This window comes from Rhineura floridana, chromosome 10, assembly GCF_030035675.1.
Source record: "Rhineura floridana isolate rRhiFlo1 chromosome 10, rRhiFlo1.hap2, whole genome shotgun sequence".
Taxonomy (NCBI): domain Eukaryota; kingdom Metazoa; phylum Chordata; class Lepidosauria; order Squamata; family Rhineuridae; genus Rhineura; species Rhineura floridana.
This window is the reverse complement of record NC_084489.1, coordinates 59,992,633-60,013,276: the sequence shown is the minus strand read 5'-3', so window position 1 is coordinate 60,013,276 and position 20,644 is coordinate 59,992,633. Positions and strand designations below refer to the sequence as shown.

Here is a 20,644-nt window from a genome sequence, read left to right as displayed (position 1 = left end):
CTCCTGTGATATCCTGACAAAATGCTCTGAATGAAAACCTGTTGCAAGCCATCTACTTTTGCCTGAAAATTATAACAGTGGCTACTGAAAACTATGACTTATTAAACTGAAATATGCAAAAGCCTTTTAGTTTTTGTGGTAAATTAAACATCCAACAGCTTAAAAATAAAAAAGCTGAAGTATGATCGTGTGAACCCAGGCACTCTTACAACATAAATCTCCTCCATGAAACTGCAGCTGTATTCATGGAGAGCTCAGCCCATGTGCTATAGTTCTCTGTGCGAGTACATCCTTTGAGACAGGGTGCATTATCTTGTGCTTTTTTGAAACATGCCAAATTACAGAATAGAGAGGTCTCTATTATCAGATTTTCTTCCAAGCTATATTAGGCACATCTTTCTGGTGCATCTTAATTTACTTTAATCAAGAAGAAATATTTGTCTTGAATTGAACCATTCAGGGTAGAAATTACAGCCAGAGAAATATGATTTTCTACCCTCTAACTAGAGGGTTACACTCGCTCCAGCCATTGGATAATACTACATAATGTGGCTTAAGATTTATTTTTTTTAATCTAAAAAACTCCCTAAAATTAATCTCCAGTTTTAATAGTATAAAGACAGTCATATTTCTCTCAGCTTCTGCTTTCTGCCTAACCAAGAACTTGTGTGCTTCATTTCAGGTGAAAGACAGATTTGGGTAACTGTCGGCTTTTTATTTCCAAAAATGGGGACCAGCCATTGCTTCTTTATTCCAGAATCCTAGGTGTAATCTGATACAAGCATCGAGAAGAGATTATTTATTTATTTTATTTGCAACCTTTGCATGTAAAACATGTTCCCTACAACTGAGCTATAGCCCTGTTTAAAAAAGTATCTTTTAAAATTGTTCTTTTCAATTCACTAATGAATGCACAGCACACCTAGGGCACATCCACACCATTCATTTAAAGCACATTCAACACACATTTGAAGCACATGAATCCCACTACAGAATCATGGGAACTGGAGTTTGTTAAGGGTGGTGGGAGCTATCACTGTGAGGGGGAACTACACTTCCCAGGATTCTTTAATGGATGTCATGTGCTTTAAATGCGAGTTCGATGTGCTTTAAATGTATTGTGTGGATCTACTTAATAAACTTTGCCTGCATGTAAATTGCTTTAATTAATTGTTTAAAATGGAAATGAGCTATAAAGTTTACTGGGTGACTATGGGCTACTCACCATCTCTCAGCCTAATCCGTCCCTCAGGGTGAAAACAACAGAGGGGGACCATGACTACCCCAAGGAAGAAGGGAACACTTAAAGTGTAGAGGAAATAATCATGTAGAACCATAGTATGAAATCAGATACTTATTGGGACATAGTATGAAGAAATATTTATACAAGCATGACTGTCAAAGATGTTTATTATTTACACAACTTGTAACAATATTTACAGTGCAATCCTATGCATGTTTAGAAGCACGTCCCAATGTATTCAATGGACTTACTCAAAAAGCGAGTGTGCACAAGACTGCAACCTCAAGTGATAAGGAACTTCACTCATCCAACCCACCGGGGTATTTGGTCCAGCATCATGGTAGATCTGAGGGTCGGGGAGGGGGGGTTGCTGTGGTCCTATAAGAGTTCCATCTCGACTTCCCAGAAGGATTGCTCCGCCTGTGGCTGCCTCTGAGATGAGCTCTGTCTCAGAGGAAGCTTTTTTCAGTTTAAAATCAGTCAAAAGGGAACTCTGACTGGTATAAATGTTCTCCCAGGCAAGGGTGAACCGAAGATTATCCACAGAAACTTCGCTGGGCTGTCGGTGGCTGGAATTGATCAGGAATTCCCTGGGATAAGAAGGCATACCTAGCAGCCGAGGACGGAGTTAGGACTTCCAACAAGCTGGGCTGGAAAAAAGCGAGACTTTTTTCTTTTAAACGATCCACAACGGGCGAGCTTTCTTCTGTCTAATCTTATCATTTGGCTTAAATTACTACAGTAAAAGAGATTTGTTTAAGAATCAGCAATTAAGATACCTGGGTGAGTTACACTTCTCTCTTTTATATAAGGAATTAAGGAGGAGGAAAGAAAATTTAAAAAGCTTATCTTATTTTTTATGGCAAAAAGCTGGCCTGAATTTGGAAACTATAAAGATTAAAACGGATGAGGGGCAACTTACCCGAAGAGAAAATCTGATTTAGATGATTATTTGATTGATATATGTCTGGGACTACTTTTTCTTGGACTACTTTCTTTAGACGAATCTGCTGTTCGTGTATGTTACTAATTGTTCGGCGCTGTGAATCAAATTTGTTTTGCATTCTTGGACGTGCGGGACATAAGAACTGTGCTGGCCAGATGATGTCAACAGGCCTGGAATATTAACTCCCTTATTGCTGGAAAAAGAAGCAAATTACTCTTTGCTTGGGAATTGTGGCTATATTGGAAATTTGAAGGGTTTTTTTTTCAGCTTTAAGAATGACAATCAAAGAAGTGGCAGAGACCCTGGATATACCCCTGGAAGGGTTTTCCCCTCTGGATATGTTTCAGAAGATAATGGATGAGATTAAGATAACGAAACAAGAACTGGGACAGAGTAGACAAGAGATGGCAACTGAATTTGGTAAAGTGAAACAGGAGCTGAAAGAAATAAAGGATTATATGAGAAAAAAAGCAGATGGACAAGCAATAGAAGATATAAAAGAAATTAAAGGGAAGGAGCAAATTCTGGAGATTGGATCAGATATATCAAATGTGGAATTGGAAAAAGATTTGGACTTTATGGCAAAAATTGAAGGGAGGATGCAAGTCCTGGAGATTGGAACAGATATATCAAGTGTGGAACTGGAAAAATATTTGGAGTTTGTGGATCCTGGAGATAAAGATTACTGTTTGGAATTCGGCGTTGTCTCTGGAGAAATTGATGAAGATATCAGAGATAAAGCTATCAACGTTTCGATGGAATTTCTGGACTGGAATGATTTGATGGAACTTGAAATAGAGAAAATTTATAGAATTAATTCCAGATATGTGACAATGGAAAAACTCTCAAGAGATGTGCTAGTGCATTTCGTAAAAAAGGGGAACAGAGATATGACCTTACAACAATATTTCAGCAACACATTCAGAATTGATGGCAAGGAAATATTTGTGATGAAGGAAATTCCCATCAGACTCTTACTATATGATTATGACTATGACAGCAAGATTATTATGGGTGCAAGGATGGAAGTTGGAAGATGGAATTAACACTGATAATGGAAAAATGGCTATTGAAATTATTGGACCTAGCAGACTTGATGAGATGGATTAATTGACATGTTTATTTGGAGAAAAATCAATGGATATATTTCTCAAGGAGTGGAAACCTCTCTGACTTTTTGCGGAAAGAATAAAGCAATGTTAATGAGATTTGATGATTAATTAAGATAACTACTGGAGGAAAGTGATTTTGTAATATGTTAAGAGACAGGTTTGTTATATATCATAGACCTATGGCTGATCTGCGACAAATCGGAAGTCAACACTTTATTTTATTGTTTGATTTGTTTCTGTTTTGTTTTGTTTTGTTTTGTGTTTGAAAATTTGAATAAAATTAATGATAAAAAAAGAGTTCCATCTCACTTATCAAGCACCATGTCCATACAATAACTGGTCTGGAGTGTTTGCACCTTGTGTTGGGTCAGAGGGACAGACTGGGAATCTTGTTGGTGTACCGCCCACCCTGCTGCTCAACAGCTTCCCTAACAGAGGTGACGGAAGTGGTCTCGGAGGTATTGCTGAGATCCCCCAGACTTTTAGTACTGGGGGATGTCAACATCCATGCTGAGGCTACTTTGTCTGGGGCGGCTCAGGACTTCATGGCCTCCATGACAACCATGGGGCTGTCCCAGTATGTTAATGGCCCAACACATGTGGCGGGACATACCCTAGACCTTATTTTTGCTACTGGACATGGAGATGGTGATCTGGATGTGGGGAATTTTACATCTCTTCCTTTGTTATGGACAGATCACCGCTTGTTGAAGTTTAGACTCACAACGGCTTTTCCCCTCTGCAAGGGTGGGGGACCTATTAAATTGGTCCGCCCCCGGAGACTAATGAATCCTGAGGGGTTTCAAAAGGCTCTGGGGGATTTTCCGGCTGGAAAGACTGGCGTTCCTGTCGAAGCCCTAGTTGAACTGTGGAATACGGAGATGGCTCGGGCTGTTGACACGATCGCTCCTGTGCGCCCTCTCCTGTGTAGAGCTCATACAGCTCCTTGGTATACTCCAGAGCTGAGTGATGAAACAAGATAGGAGGCGGCTTGAGCGGAGGTGGAGGCGAACTCCCGATGGATGCAATTATGCACTGGTAAGTGCCTCTACAAAACTATATTTAGAAGTGGTGAGGGTGGTGAAAAAACAATATTTTGCTGTCACCATTAAGTCATCTCTTTCCTGCCCAGTGGAGCTTTTTAGAGTTGTCCGAGGGCTACTTCATTCTGGCCCTAAGGACACGATAGTACCATCGGTGGCCCGCTGTAATGAGTTTGCTGGGCACTTCCAGAAGAAGATCTCATGCATTCGTTGGGACTTAGACTCCCAGTTTGAAGCAGTTGATCCAAGTGAGGTGTCCGGAGCACAGTCTTGTCATGTTTTGTTGGATGAGTTTCAGTTGGTTCAGCTCGAGGACGTGGACAAGGTGCTTGGACATGTACGTGCAACCATTTCTGTACTGGATCCTTGCCCTCTTGGCTTATAAAAACCAGCAGGGATGGAACAGCCAACTGGGCCAGGGAAGTGATAAATGCCTCTTTACGAGAGGGAGTGGTCTCTGGCTGTCTGAAAGAGGCAGTAGTGAAACCACTCTTGAAAAAACCTTCCTTGGACCCAGAAAATCTTGATAGCTACAGACCAGTAGCGAATGTTCCATTCCTGGGCAAGATCTTGGAGCGAGTGGTTGCTGGCCAGCTCCAGGCGCTATTGGATGAAACCGATTATCTAGATCCATTTCAATCGGGTTTTAGGCCCGGTTTTGGCACTGAGACAGCTTTGGTCGCCCTGTATGACGACCTGTGTTGGGAGAGGGACGGAGGGAGTGTAACTCTGTTGATTCTCCTTGATCTTTTTGTGGCTTTTTATACCATCGACCATGGTATCCTGCTGGAGAGACTTGTGGAGTTGGGTGTTGGAGGTACTGCTTTGCAGTGGTTCCGCTCCTACTTGGCGGGTCGTCTCCAGAGGGTAGTGCTTGGGGAACATTGCTCGACACCGTGGGTTCTCCAATATGGAGTCCCGCAGGGGTCAGTTCTGTCCCCCATGCTTTTTAACATCTACATGAAGCCTCTTGGTGCGGTCATCAGGAGCTTTGGAGTGCGTTGTCATCAGCATGCTGATGACACGCAGCTCTACTTCTCCTTTTCATCTTCTTCAGGTGAGGCTGTCAATGTGCTGAACCGTTGCCTGGCTGCGATAATGGACCGGATGAGAGCTAATAAACTGAGGCTCAATCCAGACAAGACTGAGATGCTGTTGGTGGGTGGTTTCTCTGATCAGATGGTGAATATTCATCCTGTTCTAGATGGGGTTACACTCCCCCTGAAAGAGCAGGTTCATAGTCTGGGAATACTTTTAGATCCTTTTCTGTCACTTGAGGCTCAAGTAGCCTCGGTGGCACGAAATGCGTTCTACCAACTTCGGTTGGTAGCCCAGCTACGTCCCTATTTGGACAGAGAGGATCTCACCTCAGTTGTTCATGCTCTGGTAACCTCCCGATTGGACTACTGCAATGCGCTCTATGTGGGGCTGCCTTTGAAGACGGTTTGGAAGCTACAGCTGGTGCAAAATGCAGCGGCCAGACTAATAACAAGGACCAGGCGGTCCAAACACATAACACCTGTTCTGGCCCGCTTGCACTGGCTACCTATATGCTTCCGGGCCAGATTCAAAGTGCTGGTTTTAACTTATAAAGCCTTATACGGCGCGGGACCACAATACCTATTGGAACGCCTCTCCCGATATGAACCTGCTCGTACACTGCACTCAACATCGAAGGCCCTCCTCCGGGCTCCGACCCATAAGGAAGCTCGGAGTATGGTAACAAGAACTAGGGCCTTCTCAGTGGTGGCCCCCGAACTGTGGAACAGTCTACCCGAAGAGATACGAATGGCGCCGATGCTGCTATCTTTCCGGCGCCAAGTTAAAACCTTCCTATGTCATCAGGCATTTTAATTTTTTCTATATATGTTTTTAATCTGGTTTTAGATTGTGGATTTCTATATATATCTGTTCTGTATTGTTTATGTGATTTTATTGTATTCATTCATATTTGTTGTACACCGTCCAGAGAGCTATGCTAGTGGGGCGGTATAAAAATTCAATAAATAAAAATAAAATAAATAAAATAATAAACCCAAAATTCAGTATCATGCTACCTTAAGCTGTTTTGCAACTGTTTTATACTTGTTTTTATGGTTATTGGATTTTAAATGGATTTATATCTTGTTGTCAGCTATTGAGGGTTGATGGAAAGACTCCACACACACACACACACACACAGAGAGAGAGAGAGAGAGAGAGACAGAGAGACAGAGAGACAGAGACAGAGAGAGAGAGAGAGAGACAGAGAGAGAGAGACAGACAGACACTGGATATGTAAAAATACACATACCCCATATAGTTTATTGTCAAAACTAGTCATTTTTAAAAAAAACAATAAAATTATTGTTAGATTCCTACATAAAACCAGTGATAACTAATTAAGACCTGCCTAATTGTTTTAAAAATAAGATTGGAGGAGGAAGAGAAAGATTTACAACCCAAACACAATTCTTTGCTATGTTCACTCAAAAGTGCCATTGATTTACAGCACAATTCTAACCATGTCTACTGAAAAGTAAGTTCTATTGAATTCAATGGGATTTACTCCCGGTATGATGGATTAGCATTGCAGCTTTACTCCCAGAAAAGCGAGAATAGGATTAAAGCTTCATATTGAGGAAGTTTTCAAAACAGGCTGTGAATTAGACAAATAAACTTCCCTCTTCAACAGCCCAGGAAAATTTAAACTTGTTTGACTCCTCATAATTAGAAAAGTGTAACACATTGTAATGGGATCATGAACTGCATGTACACTTTAAAAAATATTCTGTTCAAAAATTATTTGAAAGCTAAAATGTATAATATGCTATTTTGGCAAATAATTTAAAAAAGCCTGTATAAACACTTTTATTCTATGGCCATACTACTGTGAACATGCCCAATCTTATCTGATCTCGGAAGCTAAGCAGGGTCAGGCCTGGTTAGTACTTGGATGGAAGACCACCTGGGAATACCAGGTGCCGTAGGCTTAGAGGAAGTCAATGTTCAACCACCTCTGAATACCTCTTACCATGAAAACCCTATGAATATATCCAAAAAGATTCATAGGGTCGCCATAAGTCGTAATTAACTTAAAGGCATATAACAACAACAGACACTTTTATTACAGTCATAATAACTGAAATTGTTTACTGTGCATTCCTACCAAGATCCTGCTGTGATTTTTTTGTTCTAGATCTGAATTCAGGGAGAAAGGGAGTTTTGCTACTGCTAAAAACTATAATGTTACTCAATTTATGAGATTTTCAGACAAGCAGGAAAGGACAACAGTTTTCTGATCTTGCAGTGGATTCTAGCTATTGCCTGGAGGTCAACAAATCCCTTGTCAATCACTACCCTGACTTAACTTATTGGCTACAAACCTGAAAGGGTGGCGTTAGAGCAGCCAGCTATGAGCTCATTTAACAGAAGTTGGGGGGTGACATTTTGGTGTATATCTCTTGAAACAGACCACCTAGAAACTTTTTTAAAAAAATGAAAGCTAAGAGTCTGAAGATTGGGGTGAGTCACCCAGAGAGGACCCCAAAAATCCAGAGTCTCCAGGCGAAAACCAAAGACCTGGCAACCCTATAACATCTAGCTTAACTTTTGTACTTTTTTGGCTTTCCCCTTCATTCTCTCTTGCCTTCCCCCCATTTGTGTAACATGTAGCCTGATGAAGAATTCTGGAGTACTCAGAAGTTTGCTCACTATTTTGTGACATCTTTGCTAATCGTAATAAATCATAACTGTGCTTTGGGGAGTTTTTTAACTGTGCTTTGGGGAGTTTTAAACCCAGGCATTTCAGCTGAATCTGGTTTTGGATTACAGTTCAAAGGTTTTACTATAAAACCTATGTCTTCTAGGTCATGAAATACATCTGTGGAAGCCTCTTCAATATTTCATCATTATTATGTCTAAATTATTTCTGCTTAATGTTTCCTTCTTTGAAAAACTAAATAACCTTTCAGCCATAGCTCCATGCTATGCTATTACAGCTTAGTAATTTTTAATTGTTCTGCGGGATATTATAATCACAGATTTCTTGAAATGCAGCAAATATTATTTGCTCAAAATTACTGTATATACACTTACATTGGGCGACTGAGGATTGAACAACAGCTAACCCAGTCATTTTAAAAATAAGAATATATGGGTATAGCATAAAAGAAACTTCCTGCTGAGTACTTAGGAAAAAACCCAAACATTTTTGTTTTTCATATACTGTATGCTTAGTTCTTCATGTGGACGATGTTCCGTTCACATCACATAGTCATAAGTTTGATTATTTTATTTATTCTCTCATCCTATCCATACGCACCCAGAAGTAAATCCCACTGTATTCAATGGAGCTTACTCATTGGAAAGTGTGTTTAGAATTGCAATATTCTAGACTTTTTCAAATATTTTTAAAATAGATAAGTCAAAATCTGAATCACTCTGGGCTAGAGATGGACTCTATCAACATATAGTTGTGCATGAGATGTGTGCTGCTTGAGACAGTGGTTAAGGATGCATGGTCCCATCTGTAAATCAAATAGAAGCTGGAAATGCCCTCATTCACATATCCCCATTGACTCTAGCCACTTTCATGCATTACTCATACAAAGGAGACTCCATGTGTCAAAGGAGCTTGCAGGGCCATGCCATGGGCCTCACTCCCAAAGTTGCACAGCTTCCCTGGCTCCGACTCACAACATCCACATGTTGAGTGTGGACATCTGTGAAAGAGAAGTTTATGCTGGCAGACTTCCATGGGCTCATGAACCTTGTGTTGGATTCTGAATCCTATGGAAGCTTACACACACAGTATTCTCTTTTACAGATGCCCATACTCAACAAATAGACACTGGGGTTGGGGAACCTGTACTACCTCAGGGGCAGAACTAGTGGTGCAGCATTGCACACCATTTATTGGATGGAGCCCCCTTCATGTGAACATGTGAGGGGCTACCGTGCAGTGTGAATGGAAGCACTATCTGCTCCACATCTGGATGCATATTCCAATATAGATGTGCATCCAGGTATACATCCACCCACGTATGAAGGTCTAATTCTCAATCCAGTAAGCAAATTCACATGCAGAAGCTTCCCCCTTGCTGGAATGGGGCAGCTGTCTTTTTTAAAAAGAGAAGGCTGACAAACAGGCTGGTTTTATGACATAGCCTCATCTGTTGTGGCACAATGAGAAACTAAAATCATTCAATCAGCAATTTCTGATAGATGTACACATCAGAGGCAGGGTTCTGTGGGAACAAAATTGTATCAGGAACAACAGCTGTTAATAGCTTGTTTTATTATTTGTTGAGATTGATCAGGTTCTATTATAGCCCTCTGTGTCATACTCCATGGTGTTCTGTTTGGCTCAGGAAAAGCAGACTGCTGCAGAGGCAGTTACTGGAAGATCCAAGTCACATCAATTCACATCACAGACAGCAAGACAAAGCATGGTAGAGCAGAAAGGATGACAACAGGTAAGGCAGTGGCTGTCAGGACCCAGGATAGCACACCGCAGAAGGTGCTGGCAGGAACATTCTTCCATAAAGACAGTACTTGCCTCAGCAATGGACAGAACCCTTATGAAGGTTGGCCAGTTAAGCTCTACTGCTAGGCCCACCCCAGTCTGCGGAGCTGTCTCAGCTCTTAAGAGCTATTCTCTTGTTATGCAGTTGCTGGTTCCTACAGTGTTGGGGTGACTGGGACTGCACCAGGAGTGGATCTTCTGAGTCTGAGAAGCATGGTAGAGCAATGTCCTCTGGCCCAGAAGCTACCAGCAACGATTTTTGAGGGGCAGGTCTTTTCCTTCTTAATCTTCCTCTGATCTTAAGGAGAGGGGTAGAGGCCGGAGAAAAAGACAAAGAGTCCCCCAACTCTCAAGAAATGTTTTTCATGGGACAAAGGGGGCTGAAGTGAGTAGGGGGAATTGGAAAAAAATCAGTGTCCTGCCTTGTGCGAATGGAAGTACTTTCTACTGGCACAAAGCCACCACTGGGTACAATTTTCTCCATCCTGGAGATTCCAGGATGGATAAAAATAAATCAAAACACATTTAATATCTCATCAAACATCCAATCATGACAGATATGTAACAACCTTCACTTTAGTTCCAAACTACTTCAGTCCTCATAAATAAGACCACATGCAAAGGTTTCACATTGCATTCAGAAAATGCTCGTGGCTGGATTTGAAAGAATCCAAAAGAAAAGAAGCTGCCCTTTAATGCTGGCCATTGACAGTGCCTTTCCATGTGCCTTTTCAATCACAGTGTGCGGCATGATTAATACATTCTCTCCGCTATAATTAGAGTGCAGTGAATTGATGGGCCACAAAAGAGGAAGCAAGCCCCTATATTGGGCCCAAGCCAATATTATCACTGAAGCTCTATTACAGGATGTGGATATTCTTGTTGTTGTTATGTGCCTTCACAAGTCGATTATGACTTATGGCAGCCCTATGAATCAGTGACTTTCAAGAGCATCTGTCATGAACCACCCTGTTCAGATCTTGTAAGATCAGCTCTGTGGCTTCCTTTATGGAATCAATCCATCTCTTTTCTACTCCTTTCTGTTTTTCCCAGCATTATGGTCTTTTCTAGTGAATCATGTCTTCTCATTATGTGTCCAAAGTATGATAACCTCAGTTTCATCATTTTCGCTTCTAGTGACATTTAATTTGTTCTAACACCCAATTTTTGGTCTTTTTTGCAGTCTATGGTATGCACAAAGCTCTCCTCCAACACCACATTTCAAATATGTTGATATTCTTACAAAAATGCATATAAACTGTCTTTTTAGTACCTTCAATGAACCCACTGTTGCCCCATTCATATAGTTCCAAAACACCAGCCTGCACTTGGGTCCAGTCAGAGAAATAGCTGGAGTGGCAATATCAGCAGTATGTCCAAATTCTCCATTAGAACTGTCTGCATAGAGATACCAGCCTTCTTTAGTAGCCCTGTGGAAAGAGAAATTCATAAATCAAACAAATATAAGTACTGATATACTAAAAATATAAACAGGGTTAAACAACTGTCAGATATATAAAGACAAAACACATCTCTAAGATCAAGATATGCTTTAGTCAATATTTCAAAAATATAATTATTGGAGTGGTAGTGATTTCACTTTTCATTGATGAACACACCTAGGCAGGGGAGAAGGAAGCAGAAAGGATTCCACTGAGCTTGCGATTTTCAATGGGCTCTTAAAATGACCTAGCCTATGGTGGGATCCTGTGCAGGACTACACTGGCACTGCATTTTTGTTCCAGCTGCAGTTTATATTACTACTATAGCCCTATGCAGGCACTCAAAGTGGGGGGATAAAGTATGGACAAGTTGTAGGAATGCATCAGCCCTAGGGATGGGCGAGAAATTTGGTTCAATTCATATCTGAAGCTGAGTCTATCAAATTTGCACTTTCTGAAACAATATGAGAACCGAAACACCACTATTGTTTGAAGTTCACACTTATTTGAATTTTGCAATGCAGTTCGCCAACAATGTTTACAGAAATATTTATATTAGAGGGAAGTGTGCATAAAAATTAATATATGAGTGAAAATAATGTACAAAATGCATTATATGACAAGAAATTGCTTGCAACAATGCGTATGTTAGTGAAAACTGTGTAAAAATATATGTTTATTGGGAGAAATTTGCACTAAAATGCTGGAGAATTTTCATGAGGATTTAAGAAAAAATCATTGGCTCTAGCTCCACCTACCACTGGTCTTCCTGCCTTCTGCCCCACCAGGCTTAATGGTCATCACCAGCCACCACTGATAACAGCAGTGATCACTGAGGGACTGATTTTTCTTCTCATTTTTGGATTTATCAGCATAAAGTAATGAAGTAAAGGGTGGTGTTGTGGGAATGGGTCAGTGGAGGGACATTTGGCTGTATAAGTAGTATGAAAAGGAACCATTCAAGTTAAATGCTCAATGAAGAAAGCGATAGGGTTTTTCTAATATACTTCTGCATACCTTCGAGTTCTTCCACATACACATAATCCTCTTATTTGTGGACAGCTGCATTTTGCTTCCAAATAAACTGGCATGGCAGCCAAACCCTTTACTATTAGAAGGAGCAAGGGATTGATATACTACAATGTGGGAGATTCCGGTTTGAATTCCTACTCAGAGATGATGTTCACTGGGTAACCTTGGAACAAGTAACTGTCTTCCAACCTAATCCCTCTCATAGATTGTTTAGAGAGGATAAAAGAAGGCATAATTGTAAGGTGCTTTTTTGTATATGCTTAAAAATGCTAGAAAACTTTAGCCAATTCTATACTGGCCTGATGTTACAGACTGAGTTTCCTGTGTGTGTTCTAGTGAAGCTAGAAGCACAACGTCGGCAGTACACACTAAGTACATGTCCAGCCTTTTCTTCCTTGACAAATTTACTTTAGAAAAAGTTTCACACTCAAGTTTCCTTGATGTTCTATGAACTTTCACATGCTATGTGGAAGAAATAATTTGTAGGAAGCACAACATGAGATAGCGATATTTAATTAAACCAAGTAGTGTTACTTTATATGAAAACTGCAAATCGAGAGTTTAAATCCTCTGGTGGTGGTGGTGCTGAATTCATCATGACAACTTCTCAGGTCTGCAAACATAAAATGCATTCCCACAATGAAATGCAGATGAATGTAGTCACTAGTATGTCATTTTTGCAGACATCCTAATGTGCTAATTGGAGTACATGAAAGTATGTATGACTCATAATGGGTAAAATAAAGCCATATAAACATTCATCAGCATTGGGCTGGATCTAGTCAACCAGAAAGTCAAGGGTAGAAATCAGTATTTCATAAGGGAACCAGTAACGATGGCAGTTAATAAACTGTCAGCCATAAAATATTATACAAACCCTTCCCAATCTTTATTGAAAAGGAAGTACAAAAGCAGTTTATAGTTCAAGGGCTCCCCGCCCCCCCAGAAGATGTTAAGGTGTCATCATTACAAAGAAGTAAAAAAATAATGTCTAAACAAGTATTGGCTACATTCTCTGTAGATGGAACTCACAATTACTCCAGAAGAGAAGCAAATTTTAATGGCAAGGTTATAAGTTGACTGTGACAGTGCAATTCTAGGTAGGTTTACTTGGAAGAAAGTACCATTGTGGTCAATAGTGCTTACTCTTAGGTTAAGTGCGTAGAGGATATTTATTTATTTATTAGATTTATATCCTGCTCTTCCTCCCAGTAGCAACCATAATACTTCAATATCTTGATTCTATCATATTATATGAAGTTAAACTGATACTACTGCTATCAAAGCTTTGGGGGAAATGGTCTGGAATAAAGGGTGGGAGTGCTGGCAGAAGAGGCTTGCCTTTGTGTGCTTCTCCCCTTTCTACATCAAGGAAGGGAAGCTAGAAAGGCATTCCCTGTCTTTCTTAGTGCTCCAGATGCTTTTTTTTTATGTAGAGGGCTGTGCCAGCAGGTAGCTACTGACCACTTGAAGGAGTTCCAATGCCACAGGAGGTAGAAAAAGTTTAAAGAGAAGCTGCTGCGCAATAACCAATGGTAAGCATGCATACACACGCACACACAAACCAAAATAGTTCACAAAATTTCCTTCACTAAATGACCCTCCTCATTTTTTCCCCATTATGAAATGGGTTTCGACCTCAGGAAGAATTCCACATCAGTCCTCATGAAGGGTCAGAAGAAAGTCAAAATCTAAAAGAAATGAAGGCAACTTTTAAGCCAGTCTTAGTAGTAAAGAGATTCCCAACAATGATGTTCATTGGTCTGTTCATCAGTGCGCTGAGAATACTTTTATCCAACCCAGTGGGCAAATATCTCTAATTTATGTTGCTACATGCATAACACACATATATGCAAGAATGTATCCCACATGATCCTGCCCAAATGCTATGCTCATCATCAGAGACCCTTCTCTTGAAGTTGCATACACGCTGTATCTTTAAAGTACATTCAAAGCACATTTCCTCCCCCCCACCCAAGTATTCTGGGCAATGTAGTTTACCTCTCACAGAGTTACAATTTCCAGCAACTCTTACCAAACCCTTAACCCACCGCACTTTAAGAAGGATGCAGACAAACTGGAACAGGTTCAAAGAAGGGCAACAAGGAGGGCAATTTGGATTCCTGCATACAGCAGGGAATTGGACTCAATGGCCTTAATAGGCCCCTCCCAACTCTACTATTCTATGATTCTAACAAAAGAGTTCTTCCTTCCTAAACAGATGGTAACCAGCCTTCTCACTCGTGGCTTTCCATTTGGAATGTCCTCCCCAACTGGGTTAGTGCCAAACTTGATTACAAAAATAGAAAATTGGTGCTAAGCAGGAACCATTTCATTTGGCAAGCCTTCCAGTATTCCACCTGATGTTAACCCGCTGATCTCTTACTGTTTTTTGCTGGTTATATTGTGTTATTTTATGTTGTTTTAATCTGATATTAACTTGTGTGTTTGTGTGTTAAGCTGATATTATGAGCTACTCTAAGAAATTCATTATACTGAAGAATGGCATATAAATGAGTTAAAATAAAAATTTCTGTAAATAAAAATTTCCATGCATCTGTCAATATGCTTAGCTTCAAATATTTTTTGCAGCTTATGAGGGTCATTTTTACCCATCTATGTCTAGTGTTTTGTTCTTATTTTTTAAAAATTGTGCTTACTGCTGTTTTGCCCTTGGAAAATTTCCTCCTGAATACCTAAGTAGGGTTAAGTATCTTCTCTCTTCTCTCATGACAGTAATGCTTATAAGAGAAGACACAGAGAGACAATAACGTGTGATTTCTTTACACTGTCTCCTGAGTTCTCTCATACAGTAGAGTATTTTAATGCTTCAATGATCCTGTGAAAGAATGTTATAAACTGTACTATTTTGACCTTGTTTTGTTGTTACTGTTTAATGCACTGTTTATTCCCATAATTCTTTCCTTACTTGGACAAAGAGGGAAGTCAACATTCTGAACATCTAAAGTTTTAAAAATCTGTATTTTAAGTACTTTTTTCTCATGCAGTCCAGCATTTTTCAGAAAGACAATGAAACAACCTTTCTTTTTAAATGACAAACTGTTTTGGAAGGTCATAACTTCCATGAAAGCTCAACTATCCACACAGTTTACCAATCCAATACTTCCCTGTGTAGCAGTTGAGAAGTAAATAAATGCAGATGTAGACTTGTATTACAGTTCAAGTATTCAGCAACACCAATATAATCTGTCAAGAAGGAATTTTTTTAAAAGGCAAGTTATTTTGTTACAGAGTATAAAAATATAACAGAGCACTGAAGTGTACTTTGTGGCAATGGTTTCACTGAACTGCCTGAAGAATTTTCCACATTATTGCACAATAAATGCACTTTTGTTTCTCATTTGTTGTGCACAGTCTACATGTTTTCTCTCAAGATTATTCAGATAGCAGTTTATTGTGCACTCTATCCACCATATTTCTGGCCTTGGGGAAAAATGGAATTTTCTCTCCAGATAGCACCATTTTGGCTACCATGACTGCAGCTGAAATACAGCTGTACAAGTGCCATGGGCACATTAAATAACGTAATCAGCTGGGCGGGGAGGAGTGGTTTAACATGTGGAAGCTGGGCTTCCTCAAAACCAACAACAAAAGATGAAAATGGCCCTGTGCAGTTACAATGCTTATCCACACTGTATGAAAAGCCCTATATATCCATAAATCTCTGGGCTGTGGTCCAAAGGTCAAGTTGCATCTGGTCCTGAGAAGGATTCAAGACCAACATGGGTGTCTAAGCTTCATATCAGTAACTGGTATTCAGAGGGATGGTGCCAATGATTCTGAAATAGTATGGAATTACCATGACTAGTGGCTATTGATAGCCTTATCCTCTATGAATTTGTCAGATCCTCCTTTAAAGCCATCACTATATCTTATGGAAGCAAATTCCATAGTTCAAATATGTGATGTCTGAAAAAGCTACTTTCTTGTGTCTGTCCCAAATCTTTCACCTTTTTGCCTCATTTGATGATCCCTGGTTCTAATATTTTGAGAGGGGGACAAAACGTTTCTCTGTTTACTTTCTCCACATGATACATACATTTTATAAACTACTATCATGTCCCACCACATATTTTTTCTAAACTAAAAAGCCCCAAATATTGTAACTTTTCCTCATAAATGACTTGTTCTAGTCTTCTGATCACTTTTCTAGTTCCATAATATCCTTTTTTGAAGTGCAGTGGCCAAAACTAGACAGGGTATCCCACATGTGGCTGCACCATGCATATGTATAAAGGTTTGTTACTGGCAGCTTTACTTTCCATTAGTTTCCCAATGATCCCTAATATGAACTTTGCCTTTTTCAGAAATGGAAATGGACTGCCTTCAAGTCGATCCCGACTTATGGCGACCCTATGAATAGGGTTTTCCTGGTAAGCAGTATCCAGAGGGGGTTTACCATTGCCTCCCTCTGAGGCTAGTCCTCCCCATCTGGCTAGGGCCTGCTCAGCTTGCCACAGCTGCACAAGCCAGCCCCTTCCTTGTCTGCACCTGCCAGCTGGGGGGCAATTGGGCTCCTTGGGACTATGGGGCTTGCCCACGACTGCACAGGTGGCAGGGCATGTAACCCCTGAGCCACTCACTGTGGGGGTGATCTTTAGCTGGCCCTTGACACCCAGGAGACACGAGTGGGGATTTGAACTCACACTCCGGACTCCCAGCCGGGCTCTCCTCCCCACTGTGCTATACCAGCGGGTGCCTTTTTCAGAACCACATACTAAATATGTTGTTCTTAGCTCTATTATGGCAAATCATCTCTGGCACTAAAAATGTGTTTTATGTTGAATGTTACTTTTACGTTTCTTTTGTAGGTTCAAGAGAAATGACTATGCGGGTAGATTTCCCAAAAATTATGTTGGAGTATTTTTGTTTTAGTTTAATTACCGCAATTCAAATTAAATTTTAGCATGTAACTACAAAGTAAAGGTCCAGACTTTTGACCACAGTTTACTTTCAATTTCTTTTCTAATTAACTGATAAGTTTTCTAACAAAAACAAAGAAAAACTAAGATAGGAAAAGGAAGCCTACAGTATCCTCATCTTTCAGCAGTGTTTCTTAGTAGCTAATCAAAATTGTGGATTTAAGGTACCAGCTACTGCGAGCATATTCTAATAGTAGAACAGTAATATGTATTGGGGATTTGTTTTTGTTACTTCTGCTAGTTTGAAGGCACAGATTTAGTTTGGTACTGGGAGTAACAGTGAGGCATTCAAACCTTGTAAAATATTAGGAGGCATTCATATTGCCTTTTTCTGAGTCTAAATTATGTGCTGAATTTGTTTTTCCTTCACATATAGTGTTGTTGGGTAAGTTTGTGTTCTGATCCAGAAGCTTCTGTGCAATGCAATGGCTACTTCACATTCACACTTCTTATTTACTTCAGTGTGGAATATTTTTTTAAGCCTCTGAAATCCTAAATAGCCTGGGACTGGGATATTTAAGAAACAACTCTTCCCATTTGAGCCAACCCAAGCACTGATTGGACAACTGACTCCGAGTCCCAGTGCGATCAGAAGTGTGGCAGACGGTAAAAGTTTTTTCCTGCTGTGGTGCTGAAGCTATACAAAGAACAATAAGCATTCTAACAAGCTTTGGGGATTCAGTCCTCTGATCCATGATTTTTTTGTTGGTAACATATGATATTATTTTTGCTGTTGTTTGTATAATGTATAAAGTATTATTATTATCATCATCATCATCATTATTTGCTTTCAGGGTTGTTTTAAGATTGTATTAGACATTTTTGCAAACCACATTGAATACCCTTGCATGGAAAAGTGGGTTATAAATTCTTCGAAACAAAAACAAACAAGCCTTGACCTTGTGCATTCATACTTAATGGTAAATCATAAACCATGGCTTATTGAGGATTAACAGTGGGCTACTGCACACTACTGAATCACTCTTATTTTGCTCTTCCCTTCATCAAGCTGGCTTACCATGGCATGTAAGCCAGCGTTTGTAGTTTGCTTCTCTCCAAACAAACTATGACATTAAGCCAAGGTTAATCACTGTGGTTTGTTTGGGAGAAATAAATTGTGAGTGTGGATTTGCACATAACGCCAAGCCAAGGCTTGTGCTTTGGTATTCCTAGCTTGACAAAGTGAGAAGTGCAATAGCAGTAATTCAGAACCTTGCATAAAACATTCATAAACCTATGAGGAAATGTAATGAACTGAACCTAGGATCAGAAAAATGAGAAACTGAGAAATACCGAAATTGACAGTTTTGTCCATTTCTAACCAGCACACTACTCATTGCTAGTAATCCATAGTTTGTGGCTTACGGTGATGTGTAAACTTGGCCAGCGAGACTTGTCTAACACACTGCAGATGCTGAGGAGCTGAGCTCCAAATAAATGACATACTGAAGACCAAAAAGGATGTTAGGAAAGTAGAAATGGAAGGATTCACTTTCACCTACTTTCTACTACCTTTAATGCATGATGCAATAAAGCAACAACAGTTTTTGAAAGAATACTAGGTAGGCAACTAAAATTATTGTCATACTTTCCATTACATTTTGAATAGAGCTTGAGGTATACACACTGTAATATAGCATAAAGATGCACACACACACACAGAGTACATGTGTGTGTTTTATATGTGTGTGTGTAAAAAGAGAGAGAGAGAAAGAATGATTGAGAAATGATATGTGGAAGGTAAAGAAAAAACATAAAAGCCATTTTCTCTGTGAAGATTCCAAAACTACATTATAAGGAATACTCTCCATCACTGTTTATGATCTCTGTTTCCCAAAGTGTCATTTGAATGCACTTCCATTAATTTCATACTATCTCAGTGAGACATCTAAATATATATATATATATGCTGTCAGCACATTCCACCCCCAAGCAGTGAACATAAGCACGCTGCAGTGAAAAATATTTATCCTTTCATTCCACCCACTCACCCATATCAGAAAGCTAACTGCAAACACAAATGCACTCTCAATGGTATATATTATTGCTTTTAAATTTTAAGTATGCTTGGATCCATGATTTTCAGTCTATGATTTAAAGAGTCTCTGTTGATTTCTTTTCCTTTTCTAGACACCCCATTGTTGTCTCCCACAAATGGGCTTGATTCCGTAGGGAATTTCCACACTGAAGACATGATCTAATAACCTGCAGGTTTTGGCTGTGCATTTGGTATAAGACACAAGGCTTCTTCTATCCCTGCCCCTCCCCAGCAGGAAGAGTACAGAGAGGTAGAACAGAATTGCAGGCATTGCGTAAGGAAGGCTAGAGCTGAGAATGAGCTAAGGTTAATGAGGGATGCTAAAAGCAACATAAACACTTTCTTCAGGTATATGAATAGTAAAAAACAACAGAGAAAACAAATGGTGGTTCAGCTACTCAGTGTGGATGGCAAAATTATAACAGAAGACAAAGAAAAGGCAGAAGTGCTCAATTCCTACTTTGGCTCAGTCTTCTCCCAAATGCGGGTCTAAGACCCTCCTGCCAAACATGAAGTACAAGTTGAAGGGGCAGGATTGAAGCTTGAGATAGATAGACAAAAGGTCAAGGAATACTAATTACTTTGAACAAGTTCAAATCTCCAGGGCCCGATGAACTGCATCCTAGAGTAATGAAGGAACTGGCTGAAGAATTCTCAGAGCCACAGTCTATTATCTTTGTAAAATCATGGAGGATGGGTGAAATGTCAGATGACTGGAGGAGAGCTAATGTCCCTATCTTCAAAAAGGGCAAAAAAGAGGAATGAGAACTACAGACCAGTCAGCCTTGCATCAATCCCGGGGGAAATTCTGGAACAGATTATAAAGCGGTCAGTCTGTAAACATCTTGAAAACAATGCAGTGATTACTAGAAGCCAACATGGATTTGTCAAGAACAAATCCCGCCAGACTAATCTTAACTCATTTTTTGATTGGGTAACCTCCTTGGTAGACTGTGGGAATGCTGTGAACATAATATATATTGACTTCAGCAAAGCTTTTGAAAAAGTGCCCCATGATATTCTGATTAACAAGCTAGCTAAATATGGGCTAGATGGAACAACTATCAGGGGGATCCACAGTTGGCTACAGAACTGTACTCAAAATGCTTCTCAAACTGGGGGGAGGTAATGAGCAGAGTACCACAGGGCTCAGTCCTGGGCCAGGTACTCTTCAACATTTTTATTAATGACCTGGATGAGGAGGTAAAGGGAATGCTTCTCAAATTTGCAGATGATACAAAATTGGGAGGGATAGCTAATACCCTGGATGACAGGAACAAAATTTAAAGGGATCTTGATAGGCTGCAGCATTGGGCTGAAAACAACAGAATGAAGTTTA

At 40.0% G+C, this 20,644-nt stretch overlaps 1 protein-coding gene and 1 pseudogene across 4 annotated transcripts in view; one reads left to right on the top strand and one right to left on the bottom strand.

The window, feature by feature from the left end:
- The window catches only part of LOC133365140 (MAM and LDL-receptor class A domain-containing protein 1-like), a 319,039-nt gene that overhangs the window by 245,986 nt on the left and 52,409 nt on the right, over positions 1 to 20,644 (bottom strand). For all 4 annotated transcript variants that reach the window (XM_061586590.1, XM_061586591.1, XM_061586592.1 and 1 more), the window contains one exon: positions 11,124 to 11,280. In XM_061586590.1, coding sequence (XP_061442574.1) covers positions 11,124 to 11,280 — 157 coding nt within the window. The remainder of the gene's footprint in view (positions 1 to 11,123; positions 11,281 to 20,644) is intronic.
- LOC133365736 (5S ribosomal RNA) lies at positions 7,198 to 7,316 on the top strand (annotated as a pseudogene).